The following is a 17,965-nucleotide window of genomic DNA, read 5'->3' as shown; positions in this document are numbered from 1 at the left end:
CAAGAACTTTTGAGGGTGGACAGACAATATTCGGAAGCACCGGAGGAGGGACTGTACAGGGAAAGGCAAAGGCTACATGTAGAATTTGACTTGCTGACTACAGGCACTGCAGAGGCACAATGGAGGAAGGCACAGGGTGTACAGTACGAATATGGGGAGAAGGCGAGCAGGTTGCTGGCACACCAATTGAGGAAAAGGGGAGCAGCGAGAGAAATAGGGGGAGTGAGGGATGAGGAAGGAGAGATGGAGCGGGGAGCGGAGAGAGTGAATGTAGTGTTCAAGACATTTTATAAAAAATTATATGAAGCTCAACCCCCGGATGGGAGGGAGAGAATGATGGGCTTCTTGGATCGGCTGGAATTTCCCAAGGTGGAAGAGCAGGAAAGGGTGGGACTGGGAGCACAGATCGAGGTAGAAGAAGTGGTGAAAGGAATTAGGAGCATGCAGGTGGGAAAGGCCCCGGGACCGGATGGATTCCCAGTCGAATTCTATAGAAAATATGTGGACTTGCTCGCCCCGGTATTGACGAGGACCTTTAATGAGGCAAAGGAAAGGGGCAACTGCCCCCGACTATGTCTGAAGCAACGATATCGCTTCTCTTAAAGAAGGAAAAGGACCCGCTACAATGCGGGTCCTATAGACCTATTTCCCTCCTAAATGTAGATGCCAAGATCCTGGCCAAGGTAATGGCAATGAGAATAGAGGAATGTGTCCTGGGGGTGGTCCACGAGGACCAAACTGGGTTTGTGAAGGGGCGACAGCTGAACACGAATATACGGAGGCTGTTAGGGGTAATGATGATGCCCCCACCAGAGGGGGAAACGGAGATAGTAGTGGCGATGGATGCCGAGAAAGCATTTGATAGAGTGGAGTGGGATTATTTGTGGGAGGTGTTGAGGAGATTTGGTTTTGGAGAGGGGTATGTTAGATGGGTGCAGCTGTTGTATAGGGCCCCGATGGCGAGCGTGGTCACGAATGGACGGGGATCTGCATATTTTCGGCTCCATAGAGGGACAAGGCAGGGATGCCCTCTGTCCCCATTATTGTTTGCACTGGCGATTGAGCCCCTGGCGATAGCGTTGAGGGGTTCCAAGAAGTGGAGGGGAGTACTTAGAGGAGGAGAAGAACACCGGGTATCTTTGTATGCGGACGATTTGCTACTATACGTGGCAGACCCGGCGGAGGGGATGCCAGAAATAATGCGGATACTTGGGGAGTTTGGGGATTTTTCAGGGTATAAATTGAACATGGGGAAAAGTGAGTTGTTTGTGGTGCATCCAGGGGAGCAGAGTAGAGAAATAGAGGCCCTACCGTTGAGGAAGGTAACAGGGGACTTTTGTTACTTGGGGATCCAGATAGCCAAGAATTGGGGCACATTGCATAGGTTAAATTTAACGCGGTTGGTGGAACAAATGGAGGAGGATTTTTTAGAGATGGGATATGGTATCCCTGTCACTGGCAGGGAGGGTGCAGGCGGTTAAGATGGTGGTCCTCCCGAGATTCCTCTTTGTGTTTCAGTGCCTCCCGGTGGTGATCACGAAGGCTTTTTTTAAAAGGATTGAAAAGAGCATCATGGGTTTTGTGTGGGCCGGGAAGACCCCGAGAGTGAGGATGGGATTCTTACAGCGTAGCAGGGATAGGGGGGGGCTGGCACTACCGAGCCTAAGTGAGTATTATTGGGCCGCTAATATTTCAATGGTGAGTAAGTGGATGGGAGAGGAGGAGGGAGCGGCGTGGAAGAGATTAGAGAGGGCGTCCTGTAGGGGGACTAGCCTACAGGCTATGGTGACAGCCCCAATGCCGTTCTCACCGAGGAACTACACCACAAGCCCGGTGGTGGTGGCTACACTGAAGATTTGGGGACAGTGGAGACGGCATAGGGGAAAGACTGGAGCCTTGGGGGGGTCCCCGATAAGAAACAACCATAGGTTTGCCCCGGTGGGAATGGATGGGGGATATGGAATGTGGCAAAGAGCAGGAATAACGCAACTGAAAGATCTGTTTGTGGATGGGAAGTTTGCGAGTCTGGGAGCGCTGACCGAGAAATATGGGTTGCCCCAAGGGAATGCATTCAGGTATATGCAACTGAGGGCTTTTGCGAGGCAACAGGTGAGGGAATTCCCGCAGCTCCCGACACAAGAGGTGCAGGACAGAGTGATCTCAAAGACATGGGTGGGGGATGGTAAGGTGTCAGATATATATAGGGAAATGAGGGACGAAGGGGAGACTATGGTAGATGAACTAAAAGGGAAATGGGAAGAAGAGCTGGGGGAGGAGATCAAGGAGGGGCTGTGGGCAGATGCCCTAAGCAGGGTAAACTCATCGTCCTCGTGTGCCAGGCTAAGCCTGATTCAGTTTAAGGTATTACACAGGGCGCATATGACTGGAGCACGGCTCAGTAAATTTTTTGGGGTGGAGGATAGGTGTGCGAGGTGCTCGAGAAGCCCAGCAAATCATACCCATATGTTTTGGTCATGCCCGACACTACAGGGGTTTTGGATGGGGGTGACAAAGGTGCTTTCAAAAGTAGTGGGGGTCCGGGTCGAACCAAGCTGGGGGTTGGCTATATTTGGGGTTGCACAAGAGCCGGGAGTGCAGGAGGCGAGAGAGGCCGATGTTTTGGCCTTTGCGTCCCTAGTAGCCCGGCGCAGGATATTGTTAATGTGGAAAGAAGCCAAGCCCCCGGGGGTGGAGACCTGGATAAATGACATGGCAGGGTTTATAAAGCTAGAGCGGATTAAGTTCGTTCTAAGGGGGTCCGCTCAAGGGTTCACCAGGCGGTGGCAACCGTTCGTCGAATACCTCGCAGAAAGATAGATGGAATGGAAAAAAGAAGGCAGCAGCAGCAGCCCAGGATCGGGGGGGGGGGGGGGGAGAGGGGGGGAGGAGGGGGGGAGGGGGGGGCGGAGGGGGGGGAGGGGGAGGGGGGGGAGGGGGGGAGGGAGGGGGGGAGGGGGGGAGGAGGAACCAGAAGGACTCTCAGGGTTGTTAATATATACTGTATAATATGTATAGGTCGTTGCGACAGATAATTATATATTGGACTGTGAAATTATATTTTTGGAGAGTGTTACTTGTGACAAGGCAGTTGCCAATTAGGGTTAGTTTTCATTTTTGTTATTTATTATTTATTCATTTTTTGTTTATAAAATAGGTCATTGTTATTTGTGTTGTTATAATATTGTGTAAAGGATGCACAATGTATTGTGTTGGTTGACCAAAAATTTTCAATAAAATATTTATAAAAAAAAAAAATTAATGCTATCTTTTTCAGATACTATGCATATACTAACAGATGTTGTTATTTTTACAGTAATGCAATGAAGGACGGCTATGTTCAGCAGTTTTTTTATACCTTTCGTTATTTCACATCACCCTGTGAATTCTTCCAGTTTCTGGAAGATAGAATCAACAGTGTCATCGACATCAGGTATTGTGTTGATTAGAGCATACCTTTCTATTTCAGGGCTTCTCCATTTAATGCTGCATGTTATGTCTTCATAAAATATTGGAAAGTTTCTAACTTAACCAGATTAAGTGATGTGGTTCCGCCTATTAACACTGACCATAAATTTAAACGTCATCAAAATATCTCAGAAAATGATTCTTGGGCTGGATCTTCAGGGAGACGGGAAGACTCGTCGACCTTTGAAAATGATAGGCAGAACCCAAATTCAGAAGTCCTGCCCCTATTTATAACAGATCCCATTTCTGCTGGCGGTGGGGAGGAGGGGTGTAGGATGTGATGCATACAGAGGAAGACCCAAACTCAGCAGTGCCATTTAAAGTTAGCGCTGAGTTAATCAGACAGTGTTTTGGTCTTTCCGAGGGTTTTATCCCGCAGTGTGGGTGTCGTGAATTGATGGAATAGGTTTAAGCGCTCTTGAAGGGAAGATAAGGACATGATTCATAGGATTTAAATCCCCAACTCTTTAAACATGAAAAAGGCAGGCTAAAGCTATCAGCGAGAGTTTCAAAAAACCTTCTGCTGCACTGCATTAATTGACGCACCATCTGTTGTCGGTTAGAAAAAAATATTACAATTTCCGGTTGCGGCTATGAGGAGCTAAGTTGCACGTTCGGCAGCTCCCGCTAAAAACGGACTTTTGGGTTCTTTTTAGGGCCCGTAACGGCGCTTGTTCGATGTTTCCCGTTGTGGGAAGGGGATAGCAACATTCCCCCAATAGTCTATGAATTGGACCAGGAGTGGGGCAATTTAAAAAGTGGCATTGAAGCAAAGAAAGGCGCGAGGGAGGAGGACCAAGATGGCGGCGGGCGGAGACCAAGCAGCGTGGAGGCAGTGGGCGCAAGAGCAGCAGGAGCTTCTCCAGCGCTGTTTTAAGGAACTGAAAGCAGAGCTGCTGGAGCCGATGAAGGCTTCAATTGATAAGATGCTGGAGACCCAGACGGCCCAAGGGGCGGCGCTCCGGGAGGTCCGGCAGAAGGTCTCGGAGGACGAGGTCCTGGGCCTGGCGGTGAAGGGGAGGCGCATGAGGCGCTCCACAAGAAATGGCAGTCGAGGCTCGAGGAGATGGAGAACCGGTCGAGGCGGAAGAACCTGCGGATCCTGGGTCTCCCGGAGGGACAGGAAAGATCGGACGTTGGGGCCTACGTGGTCACCATGCTGAATTCGCTGATGGGAGCGGGGGCCTTTCTGGGGCCCTTGGACCTTGAGGGGGCCCACCGAGTGCTGGCGAGGAAGTCCAAGCCCAGTGAGCTGCCGCGGGCGGTGCTGATGCGGTTCCACCGGTTTGCTGATCGGGAGTGTGTGTTAAGGTGGGCCAAGAAGGAGCGGAGCAGCAGGTGGGAGAACGCGGAGGTCCGGATCTACCAGGATTGGAGTGCGGAGGTGGCGAAGAAGAGGGCCGGTTACAACCGGGCGAAAGCAGTGCTGCACAGGAAGGAGGTGAAGTTTGGTATGCTGCAGCCGGCGTGACTGTGGGTCACCTATAAGGACCGACACCATTATTTTGAGTCCCCGGAGGAGACGAGGGCCTTTGTTCAGGCCGAAAAACTGGACTCGGACTAAGGGTCGGGGACGAGGGGTCGCGGTGGAGGGATGGTTGGGGATTGTTGTGTTGTGTTTCGAGGGGGGGTTCTTTGTTTTTCGGGGGTTGATTGGGCATTGGTTTGAATAGGTCCGCCGGGTGGGCTCGTGGTGGGGGGGTAGGTAAACTGCTTGGGGGGTTGATGGGCGGTAGGGGAGATGGGGCCCTGCGGGGGGGGGGCGGGGGGTGAGGCCTTAGTTGGGGGTAGTGGGACCGGGCCTGGAAAGGGAGCTGCGCCAGAGGAGGCGGAGTCGGGTGAGTGGAAAACGTGGGCTTTTTCCCGCGCTTAGGGTTGAAGGGGCGGGGCCGGAGCAGGGAAGCGTGGGCTTTTCTCCCGCGCTGGGAGTGGAATGAATGAGAGCCTGCTGGTGGACAGGGGGGGGAGGGGAAGCTCCACACTGGGGGGGGGGGGGGGGTCGATGGAGCGGCGTGAGTGGCCGGGGTCAGCAGGATTCAGCTGACTTACAGGAGTGCAATGGGGAGAGCATGGCAGCTCGAGGGGGACCTAGCTGGGGGGGGGGGGGGGGGGTGGTGTGGACCGGGTTGCTGCTGGAATGGCCAAGGGGGAGCTGGAGTTGGTAGAGGTGGTCGGTTCTGCTGCTGTGGGGAACGGGTCGTGAGGGGGGCGCGGGCACGTGGCTGGCCTAGGAAGGGCTATGGCTAGTCGGCAGGGGAGGGGGGTGAGTAGCCCCCTGATCCGGCTGATAACCTGGAATGTAAGGGTACTGAATGGGCCGGTCAAGCGGGCCCGGGTGTTCGCGCACCTGAAGGGGCTGAAGGCGGATGTGGCCATGCTTCAGGAGACGCACCTGAGGGTGGCGGTTCAGGTAAGGTTGAGAAAGGGGTGGGTGGGGCAGGTGTTTCATTGGGGTTTGGAGGCAAAAAATCGGGGGGTGGCGATCTTGGTGGGGAAGAGAGTGTCGTTCGAGGCGTCGAGCATCGTGGCAGACAATGGCGGTAGGTATGTGATGGTAAGTGGCAAGCTGCAGGGGGAGCGGGTGTTGTTGGTCAATGTATATGCCCCGAATTGGGACGATGCGGGGTTCATGCGGCGTATGCTGGGCCGAATTCCGGGCCTGGAGACAGGGGGCCTGATAATGGGGGGGGGGATTTCAACACTGGACCCGATACTGGATCGCTCTAGGTCTAGGATGGGCAGGAGGCCGGCGGCGGCCAAGGTGCTGGGGAGGGGGGTTCATGGACCAGATGGGAGGGGTGGACCCATGGAGGTTGGCGAGGCCGGGGGCCAGGAAATTCTCATTCTTCTCCCATGTCCACAAGGCCTACACCTGTATTGACTTTTTTGTCATGAGCAGGGCGCTGATTCCGAGGGTGGAGGATACGGAGTACTCGGCGATAGCCATTTCTGATCATGCTCTGCACTGGGTGGACCTCGAGTTGGGGAGGAGAGGGACCAGCGCCCGTTGTGGTGCCTAGAGGTGGGGTTGCTGGCAGACGAGGAGGTGAGCGGGCGGGTCAGGGGGTGTATAGAGAGGTACCTGAAGGCTAATGACAATGGGGAGGTGCAAGTAGGGGTGGTCTGGGAGGCGCTGAAGGCGGTGGTCAGAGGAGAGCTGATCTCCATTCGGGTGCACAAGGAGAGGGGGGAGAGGAGAGAGAGGGAGAGGTTGGTGGGGGAGATGGTGAGGGTTGACAGGAGGTACGCGGAGGCCCTGGAGGAGGGATTGCTTAGGGAGCGGCGTAGCCTCCAGGCTGAGTTGGATTTGTTGACCACCACGAAGGTGGAGGCGCAGTGGAGGAAGGCACAGGGGGCGGTATATGAATACGGAGAAAAGGCGAGCCGGATGCTGGCGCACCAGCTTCGGAAGCGAGAGGCAGCTAGGGAGATCGGGGGAGTTGGGGATGGAGGAGGGAGCATGGTGCAAAGTGCGGTGGGTATCAATGGGGTCTTCAGGGGGGCAGCACGGTGGCACAGTGGGTTAGCCCTGTTGCCTCATGGCGCCGAGGTCCTAGGTTCGAATCCCGGCTCTGGGTCACTGGCCGTGTGGAGTTTGCACATTCTCCCCGTGTTTGCGTGGGTTTCGCCCCACAACCCAAAGATGTGCAGGCTAGGTGGATTGGCCACGCTAAATTGCCCCTTAATTGGAAAACATGAATTGGGTACTCTAAAAAAAAAAAAATTTTATTTAAAAATGGGGTCTTCAGGGACTTCTACGAGGAACTGTACCGGTTTGAGCCCCACTGGAGGAGGGAGGGATGGGTCGCTTCATGGACCGGCTGAGGTTTCCGAGGGTGGAGATGGGGCAGGTGGCGGGGTTGGGGGCGCCGGTTGGGTTGGAGGAGTTGGTCAAAGGGATAGGGAACATGCAGGCGGGGAAGGCACCGGGGGCCGGATGGGTGTCCGGTTGAATTTTACAAGAAGTATTCGGACCTGCTGGGCCCGCTGTTTGTAAGGACCTTCAACGAGGCAAGGGAAGGGGGGCTCTGCCGCCGACGATGTCTAGAGCGCTGATTTCCCTGATCCTGAAGCGGGACAAGGATCCCCTACAGTGTGGGTCATATAGGCCGATCTCACTCCTAAATGTAGATGCAAAGTTGCTGGCAAAGATTTTGGCCATGAGGATAGAGGACTGTGTGCCGCAGGTCATACACGAGGATCAGACGGGGTTCGTGAAAGGGAGGCTCTTGAATGTTATAATAATGCCGGCGATGGAAGGGAAGGCGGAGATAGTGGTGGCGATGGATGCGGAGAAGGCCTTTCATAGGGTGGAATGGGGATTCCTGTGGGAGGTGTTGAAAAGGTTCGGGTTCGGGGAGGGATTCATCAGGTGGGTGAGGCTGCTATATGAGGCCCCAGTGGTGAGTGTGGCCACGAACAGAAGGAGGTCAGAGTATTTCCGGCTACACCAGGGGACGAGGCAGGGGTGTCCCCTGTCCCCCCTGCTTTTTGCGCTGGCGATTGAACCCCTGGCCATGGCGTTGAGGGAGTCGAGGAACTGGAGGGGACTGGTGCAGGGTGGGGAGGAACATCTGGGTCGCTGCTCCTCCCACTGTTTGCTGCTATATGTGGCGGACCCGGATTCCGGAGGTGATGAGGATCCTTTGGGAGTTTGGAGATTTCTCCGGTTATAAGCTTAATATGGGGAAGAGCGAGTTGTTCGTGGTACACCCAGGGGACCAGGAGTGGGGGATTGGTGAGCTCCCGCTAAAAAGGGCGGAGAGGAGTTTCAGGTACCTGGGGGTCCAGGTGGCTGGGGGGCCCTACATAAGCTTAACTTTACGAGGCTGGTGGAGCAGATGGAGGAGGAGTTTAAGAGGTGGGACGTGCTGCCACTCTCCCTGGTGGGTAGGGTGCAGTCAGTTAAGATGACGGTGCTCCCGGAGTTTTTGTTCCTGTTCCAATGCCTCCCCACCCTGATCCCTGAGGCCTTCTTCAGGCAGGTTAACAGGAGCGTTATGGGGTTTGTGTGGGCGCAGAAGACCCCGAGGGTGAGAAGGGTGTTCCTGGAGCGGTGCAGGGATAGGGGGGGTTGGCGCTGCCTAACTTCTGTGGGTATTATTGGGCCGCCAACGTGGTGATGGTGCGTAAGTGGTTGATGGAGGGGGATGAGGCGGCATGGAAGAGGCTGGAGATGGTGTCCTGTGTGGGCACGAACCTGGTGGCGCTGGTGACGGCACCGCTGCCGCTTCCTCCAACGAGGTGGCGGCTACCCTCAAAATCTGGGGGCAATGGAGACGTCACAGGGGGGAGATGAGGCCTCGGATGGGCCCCGATTCAGGGGAACCACCGGTTTGTCCCGGGGAGGATGGACGGAGGGTTCCTGAGCTGGCACAGGGCAGGTATCAGAAGGATGGGGGACCTGTTTGTGGACGGGACGTTCGCGAGCCTGGGTGAGCTGGAGGAGAAGTCCGGGCTCCCCCCCTGGGGAACACCTTCAGATATATGCAGGTAAGGGCGTTTGTTCGGCGGCAGGTGGTGGAGTTCCCACTGTTGCCGCCACGCGGGGTCCAGGACAGGGTGCTGTCGGGGTTGTGGGTTGGAGAGGGGAGGATCTCGACAACGTATCAGGCGATGCAGGAGGCCTCGGAGGCCTCGGTGGAGGAGCTAAAGGGTAAGTGGGAAGAGGAGTTGGGTGAGGAGATTGACGAGGGGATGTGGGCGGATGCCCTGGGGAGAGTGAACTCTTCCTCCTCTTGCGCGAGGCTCAGCCTCATACAATTTAAGCTGCATAAGGCTCATATGACCGGGGCAAGGATAAGCCGGTTCTTTGGGTTTTATGATTACGGGGGGGGTTCTTTTCTTTCTATATTTTGTTGTTGATATTTTGTGAAAATTTGAATAAAAATTTTTTTTTTTTAAAGAAAAAAATATTACAGTCAGAGTTTTAATGGAAATCTTTGTTAACGTTTCCCAAGGCCCCTTATTGTGAGTTTTAGAAGTTACAGTTATCAACATGGAGTTCTGAGTTTTCAGTTGAATTGACAATTTAAAGAGGATAATGAAGCTTTAGCTGTCTTTGATGTGATGTCTGAATAGAAGTTTGTTTTTATAAGAGATTAACCATTTGTGGAAATTTAAAAGCTATGAATGGGTTTCATGAATGGGAATCTTCTTTCATTATCAAATGTGTATGAGTGAAAGCTGTGTGAGGTTGCTAGAAGTTTATGTTTTTTAATTCACACATGGCCCCTAACATCTACTGTGGTGGATCTGGGAGTTGTTATGGAGGTGCCATGGGAGGATGTGAAGGGGCATGAGGAACACGTGGCAAGGTAGAGAGTGATGTGTAAGAGCTCGGGGGCCTAACAGATACTAAAATAGCAGCAACAAAATACCAGAGAACCGAGGCGGGCCTTCTAACCAGCCTGCCTCAGAATTCACCAGGACCCAGGCTGCTTCTGGTCTGCTTCCAGGGTCAGCAGGCCCAGCTTAATCCTGCCCCCAACTTCTCAGAGTAAAAATTGGGTCTAATGATGTCCTTTAGAATGAGGCGACTCTGACAAGGGTACTGAGGGATAGGATTTCTGAGCATCTGGAAAGACACTGCTTGATTAGGGATAGTCAGCACGGATTTGTGAGGGGTAGGTCTTGCCTCACAAGTCTTATTGAATTCTTTGAGGAGGTGATCAAGCACGTGGATGAAGGTAAAACAGTGGATGTCGTGTACATGGATTTTAGTAAGGCATTTGATAAGGTTCCCCATGATAGGCTTTTGCAGAAAGTAAGGAGGCATGGGATAGTGGGAAATTTGGCCAGTTGGATAACAAACTGGCCAACCGATAGAAGTCAGAGAGTGGTGGTGGATGGCAAATATTCAGCCTGGAGCCCAGTTACCAGTGGCGTACCGCAGGGATCAGTTCTGGGTCATCTGCTGTTTGTGATTTTTATTAATGACTTGGATGAGGGAGTTGAAGGGTGGGTCAATAAATGTGCAGACGATACGAAGATTGGTGGAGTTCTAGATAGTGAGGAGGGCTGTTGTAGGCTGCAAAGAGACATAGATAGGATGCAGAGCTGGGCTGAGAAGTGGCAGATGGAGTTTAACCCTGAAAGGTGTGAGGTTGTCCATTTTTTTTTTTTTGATTTCATAGAATTTACAGTGCAGAAGGAGGCCATTCGGCACATCGAGTCTGCACCGGCTCTTCGAAAGAGCACCCTACCCAAGGTCCACACCTCCAGTTGCCTATTTATGTGTTGTAAATAATTTTGCCAGTTGTACAGAGTTGCTGCTGTTGAGCTGGTGCACAATACCCTACCAGTTATTCTATATTCCTTATTCTGTGTACATAACGGTAAATATACTTTGTTCAAAAACCCAATCAAAAAATTTTTTTAAACAAATAATAACAATAATTGGGCATTCTAAATTTTTTTTTTTTTAAAGTGACCAGATGGAGTTCTTACACAGAGAAAATTAAGTATACCCTGAGAAGGTTGACGGAAGGGTTCTATTTGAAGTGGCAGCCATCCATTTCCCACATCAGGGAGCTGGTCACCGTCAGATGTTGGGGGAATGGGTGGATTAATTCTTGATCTGTTTAGGTTTGTTTTTTGGGGGGGTGGGGGTTGAAATATTGTAATTGTTGTGTCAAGATGGTTGTATATTTGAAAAATCAGGTGCAGACATATTCAAGTGAGACCAACTGCTCACTTGAATGTGCAAATCTGGACCCTGACCTCAATGGGTAGGATGCATCTCACAAGGCGTGACGAGGCCGGTAAATCTCAATGAGAAGCCTCTCGCGAGATTTACCAGCCTTATCATGTCCCGAGTCAGGCACAAAGAGGCTGTTAGTTCATGGTCAGTGTGTTTGGACTTCAGATCGTATGGAATGCAGATCCAGGGTGGCATTAAACCACATTTTAAAAGTACTTTGGAAATCACTTGGCCCAGCCAAATTGAAACATCCCTTTGCTTAATTGTGAGCAAATTGATTCTTCAAAACATTCAAAACTTATGAATTCAACCTGCAGCAAACCTTTCTCTCTGCATCCAGGTGTGATTCAAGTCAGGGGCAAGTATATAAAATACATTTCGACTGCCATATTTAAAGGATTTGTTTCCTTTGGACTACTGTAAATCTCGTAATATAATCACTATTGCTGACTTTACTCCAATATTTTTACATTTGAAAGAATAAACTAAATTATTTTTGCTATTCCAGTGTGAACCAAAAATGCTCAGCTGACTGCACCAAGGTGTACAATCGAAGTTTAGATCTACTACAGGCCTGGATTGAAGAGTGCTACAATGTAGATTTTGCACAGGACACTGAGGTTTTACACAAGCTCAAAACTTTTATTTCCTTAAAGGTATTCTGAACCTGTATGGATATAATTATATTATTTAAAGATACTTATCAGCTATTATGCACTAATGCAGGATTCTGTCTGAGAGACTGGGCATTCAGTGAATGATAATATTGAATACAACATTCAGCTATTACATGCAGAATTCTCAGAATTGTGCCTGGGGGAGTTGGGAGTAAGCCATGTTGCTGGATCGATGTAGTTTGCAGGAGCTCAAGAATAATTAGTTGGTGTTAGTTTGTTATTTATTTATTCCAGATACATTAACCACGCAGTCGTTTCAAAATAAATTATTTAAACTAGATGTTCTGTAGTGCATCATTATATATGCCAGTTTACAGAACATGCAGCACGGTAGCATTGTGGATAGCACAATTGCTTCACAACTCCAGGGTCCCAGGTTTGATTCCGGCTTGGGTCACTGTCTGTGCGGAGTCTGCACATCCTCCCCGTGTGTGCGTGGGTTTCCTCCGGGTGCTCCGGTTTCCTCCCACAGTCCAAAGATGTGCAGGTTAGGTGGATTGGCCATGATAAATTGCCCTTAGTGTCCAAAATTACCCTTAGTGTTGGGTAGGGTTACTGGGATAGGGTGGAGATGTTGACCTTGGGTAGGGTGCTCTTTCCAAGAGCCGGTGCAGACTCGATGGGCCGACTGGCCTCCTTCTGCACTGTAAATTCTATGATAAATTCTATGATGACACACTCCTCATTCTGCAATCACAATTAACTTTGCTTGGACTATGTGTGCCCCCAACATCTATGTGCCCTCAAAGTCTGGTGGGGTCACTGCTGGATGGCATTGCTGGCTGCAATCCCAACATAGTTGCTATGATCGCAGCCAGTCATTTTGCTCAAAATAAGCTTAATAATTATTATTCATAGAATTCCTACAGTGCAGAAAGAGGCCATTCAGCCCATTGAGTCTGCCTGATCCTCTGAAAAAGCACTCTACCTAGGCCCACTCCCCTGCCCTATCCCCGTAACCCTACCTAACCTGCAGATCCCTGGACAGTGAGGGACAATTTATCACGGCCAATCCACCTAACCTAACATCTTTGAACTGTGGGAGGAAACTGGAGCACCCAGAGGAGGCCAACACAGACATGGGGAGAATGTGCAACCCCAGCCTCCCCAAACAGGAGCCGGAATGTGATGACTAGGGGCTTATCACAGTAACTTCATTTGAAGCCTACTTGTGACAATAAGCGATTTTCATTCCATTTCATTTCAGGGGAGGCGGTAGCATTGTGGTATTATCGCTGGACTAGTAAACCAGAGATCCAGGGTAATGCTCTGGGGACCCAGATTCAAATCCTGCCACTACAGATGGTGAAACTTGAATTCAATAATAATCTGGAATTTAAAGTCTAATGATGACTATAAAACCATTGTCGATTGTCGTAAAAGCCCATTGTTTCATTGGTGAAGGAAATCTGTTGTCCTTACCTGGTCTGGCCAACAGGTGACTCCAGACCCGCAGCAATGTGGTTGACTCTCAACTGCCCCCTCAAGGACAATTAGGGATGGGCAATATATGCTGGCACCACCTGCGACACCCATGTCCCAAAAACAATTTTTAAAAAATAATTGAACTGAGGTCCCTGGCGCTGTATATGCAAAATATCGTTGATAAAACATGAGTGAGAAAACAGCAGTGTAAACCATATTACAAAATCATACACTCAATAATCTTAACCAATAGATTGAATATGAATCCAAACAGAGACAGAACTCAGGATATAATATGAATCATTGACGATTAGGGTAATAACCCAAAACTATTACATTTACTTCATGTGATCTTTCTTTTAAAAGGCTATGCAACTTGACAGTCGGGGTCAATATTTAATAAATTTGCTTCACAACTTCTCTGAGAAGAAAAAGACCTGTAACCCGCCTGACTTCAGCTTCAGTTTAGAGGACATGAAGAATGAAGAGGACAACCAGTCAATTCACTCATTGTCCAGAAAGATTTTGGATGGAGATATTTCTAGAAAGGTACACCACTCCTTTTTAACTAAGAATGAAGAATGCACTGGTAGTTATTTTCCTTTGTTGTGCCCAGGTAACATTCCGCTCAGGCACAGTGCAGGGGAATAATTGATGTGTTCTTGGGGTTTTCCGACTGTTGTGGATAAAAACCACTCATTAGAGTTTGGAGTCGACCAAAAGTAGGACATTTTATTACAAGGGTGTAGGGAAATGCTTCAGCAAATCAAAGCATCACAAAAAGCAATTACTGTAACATACATTTATACAATTATTGTAACAATACAGCTGGCCGCATACCCGAACGTGTTTTGTCTGTTCATGTCCTTCACATGTCCCTGGTAAACACGTCCTATCAGATTCTCGCAGATGAGCAGGCTAGTGGGACAGTACAAAATGTAAAAAAAACGGTTGCCTCACGGCACTGAGGTCCCAGGTTCGATCCCGGCTCTGGGTCACTGGCCGTGTGGAGTTTGCACATTCTCCCCGTGTTTGTGTGGGTTTCGCTCCCACAACCCAAAGATATGCAGGCTAGGTGGATTGGCCAGGCTAAATTGCCCCTTAAATTGGAAAAAATTAATTGGGTACTCGAAATTTAAAAAAAATATAAATGTAAAAAACGGGTAAACAGCTCAGACTTATTGACTACCATGACTTAATTGCCAGCAAAACACATCTGGAAGAACAGACCAGATGTATAAGCTAAGGGTTATGGAAAAATACAGCAAAAGGAACAGTTATCATTTTAATCGCTTCATAATTCATAGTATTCTTATTAACCCTTTATTTTCAACAGTACAACTATCTTAGTTGAGCATGTGATAGGGGATTCTTTGGGAAATTCTAAGGGCTACCCTAGGATATCCTAGAATAAGATATCTATCATTTAAAAAGAACACTTCATTTACACTAGACCTGTAAGTGTCCCAGGCAATGACCATGAAAAGAAAATGTACATGAAAATTTCTATACAATATTGGTAACTTCTATATATTTAAATTTAAAAAGAATATTATGATTGCTTTAAAAAAGTGTACTCACCAAATAGTTAAATAACAATCTACAGAGAATGTGAATAATGTACATTTAAATTTATTTATTCAACAGATTATTTGATACATCCTATTTTTGTTTTTGTTTTTTAAATATATTTTATTCAAAATTTTTTCCGGCCAAACAAAACAGTACAAAAATTTTTCCTTTCTACAACAATAAAACAATATAAATAATAGTGACCGTTTTTTAACAAATAAATAAATAATATATAAACTAAATGGCAACTGCCATAACAAAATATGAACTCTCCCAAATAATAAAGTCAAACAAGCCAATATACATATCCAAGTAAAAATATCCATACAAAAGCACCCCTGAGGGCCCACCCGAGCCCTCCCCCGCCCCCTCCCCCGGGTTGCTGCTGCGACTTTCCAGTTCCTTTATCGTTCTGCGAGATAGTCAATGAACGGTTGCCACCGCCTGCTGAACCCTTGAGCCGAACCTCTTAGTGCGAACTTTATCCGTTCCAGTTTTATAAACCCTGCCATGTCGTTTATCCAGGCCTCCACGCCCAGGGGTTTAGCTTCCTTCCACATTAACAATATCCTTCGCCGGGCTACTAGGGACGCAAAGGCCAAAACATCAGCCTCTCTCGCCTCCTGCACTCCCGGCTCTTCTGCAACCCCGAATATAGCCAACCTCCAGCCTGGCTCGACCCGGTCCCCCACCACCTTCGAAAGCACATTTGCCACCCCCACCCAGAACCCTTGCAGTGCCGAGCAAGACCGAAACATGTGCGTGTGGTTCGCTGGGCTTCTCGCGCATCTCCCGCAGCTATCCTCTACCCCGAAAAATTTACTGAGCCTTGCTCCGGTCATGTGCGCCCTGTGCAAGACCTTGAATTGTATCAGGCTAAGCCTGGCACACGAGGACGAAGAGTTTACCCTGCGTAGGGCATCTGCCCACAGCCCCTCTTTGATCTCTTCCCCCAGCTCTTCTTCCCATTTTCGCTTCAGCTCATCCACCATGATCTCCCCCTCGTCTCTCATTTCCCTGTATATATCTGACACCCTACCATCCCCCACCTATGTCCCCGAAATCACTCTATCCTGAATCTCCTGCGTCGGGAGCTGCGGAAATTCCCTCACCTGTTGCCTCGCAAAAGCCCTCAATTGCATATACCGAAATGCATTCCCCTGGGGCAACCCGTATTTTTCCGTCAGCGCTCCCAGACTCGCAAACGTCCCGTCTAGGAACAGATCCCTCAGTTGCACAATCCCTGCTCTCTGCCATGTTCTAAATCCCCCATCTATTCTCCCCGGGACAAAACTATGATTATTCCTTATCGGGGACCACACCGAGGCAACCGCCATTCCCTTATCCCGTCTCCACTGCCCCAAATTTTCAGCGTTGCCACCACCACTGGACTTGTGGTGTATTTCTTCGAGGAGAACGGCAACGGCGCCGTTGCCAATGCTTGTAGGCTGGTTCCTTTACAGGACGCCATTTCCAGTCTCTTCCACGCCGCTCCCTCCCCTTCTCCCATCCACTTACACACCATTGAGATATTGGCGGCCCAATAATAATCACTTAAGCTCGGCAGTGCCAGTCCCCCCCTATCCCTGCTACGCTGCAAAAAAACCCTCCTCACTCTCGGGGTCTTCCCAGCCCACACAAAGCTCATAACACTCTTCTCAATTTTTTTGAAAAAAGCCCTCGTAACCATCACCGGGAGGCACTGGAACACAAAAAGAAATCTCGGGAGGACTACCATTTTGACCGCCTGCACCCTACCCACCAGTGACAGGGACACCATGTCCCATCTCTTAAAATCCTTCTCCATCTGTTCCACCAATCGTGTTAAATTAAGCCTATGTAGGGTTCCCCAGCTCCTGGCTACATGGATCCCTAAGTACCAGAAATCTCTTATCACCCTCCTCAGCGGTAAATCATCTATTCCCCTGCTCTGCTCCCCCGGATGCACCATGAACAACTCACTCTTCCCCATATTCACTTTGTACCCCGAAAATTCCCCAAACTCCCTGAGTGTCCGCATTATCTCAGGCATCCCCTCCACTGGGTCCGCAACGTACAGCAATATATCATCTGCATATAATGATACCCGCTGTTCTTCTCCTCCCCTGAGTACTCCCCTCCACTTCCTAGAGCCCCTCAGTGCTATGGCCAGCGGCTCAATTGCCAATGCAAACAGTAACGGGGACAGGGGACACCCCTGTCTTGTCCCTCTATAAAGACGGAAGTAGTCGGACCTCTGCCTGTTCGTGATCACACTTGCCACCGGGGCCCTATATAGCAGCTGTACCCATCCAATAAACCTCTCTCCAAAACCAAATCTACTCAACACTTCCCATAAGTAGTCCCACTCCACCCTGTCAAATGCTTTCTCAGTGTCCATCGCCACCACTATCTCCGCCTCCCCCTCCGGCGGGGGCATCATCATCACCCCTAGCAGCCTCCGTATATTCGTGTTCAGCTGTCTCCCCTTAACGAACCCAGTTTGATCCTCGTGGATCATCCCCGGGACACAATCCTCTATCCTTGTCGCCATCACCTTGGCCAGGAGCTTAGCATCCACGTTCAGGAGGGAAATAGGCCTGTAAGACCCGCACTGCAGCGGGTCTTTTTCCTTCTTTAAGAGTAACGATATCGTCGCCTCCGACATAGTCAGGGGCAGCTTCCCCCTTTCCCTGGCCTCATTAAAGGTTCTCATCAAAAGCGGGGCCAGTAGGTCCATGTATTTCCTATAAAATTCCACCGGGAACCCATCCGGTCCCGGGGCCTTCCCCGCCTGCATGCTCCCAATCCCCTTTACCACCTCCTCCACCTCAATCCGTGCTCCCAGTCCCGCCCTCTCCTGCTCCTCCACCTTCGGGAATTCCAGCCGATCTAGGAAATGCATCGTTCCCTCCTTCTCTTCCGGGGGCTGAGCCTTATACAGCCTCTCATAGAATGCCTTAAACACCCCGTTCACCCTCTCCGCTCCCCGTTCCATCTCACCTTCCTCATCCCTCACCCCACCTATCTCCCTCGCCGCTCCCCTCTTCCTCAGTTGTTGGGCCAGTAACCGGCTCGCCTTCTCTCCATACTCATATTGTACTCCCTGTGCCCTCCTCCACTGTGCTTCTGCCTTGCCCGTGGT

General features: G+C 50.1%; 1 protein-coding gene across 1 annotated transcript in view; it reads left to right on the top strand.

Moving 5' to 3' along the window:
- kndc1 (kinase non-catalytic C-lobe domain containing 1) overlaps nt 1-17,965 on the top strand; it is a 268,776-nt gene that overhangs the window by 213,979 nt on the left and 36,832 nt on the right. Inside the window, exons 21-23 of the mRNA XM_072479132.1 lie at nt 3,314-3,430; nt 11,676-11,823; nt 13,636-13,818. Of these exons, the coding sequence (XP_072335233.1) occupies nt 3,314-3,430; nt 11,676-11,823; nt 13,636-13,818 (448 nt within the window). The remainder of the gene's footprint in view (nt 1-3,313; nt 3,431-11,675; nt 11,824-13,635; nt 13,819-17,965) is intronic.

The sequence above is a fragment of the Scyliorhinus torazame genome, chromosome 16 (assembly GCF_047496885.1).
Source record: "Scyliorhinus torazame isolate Kashiwa2021f chromosome 16, sScyTor2.1, whole genome shotgun sequence".
Taxonomy (NCBI): Eukaryota; Metazoa; Chordata; class Chondrichthyes; order Carcharhiniformes; family Scyliorhinidae; genus Scyliorhinus; species Scyliorhinus torazame.
This window is presented reverse-complemented; position numbering and strand designations above follow the sequence as displayed.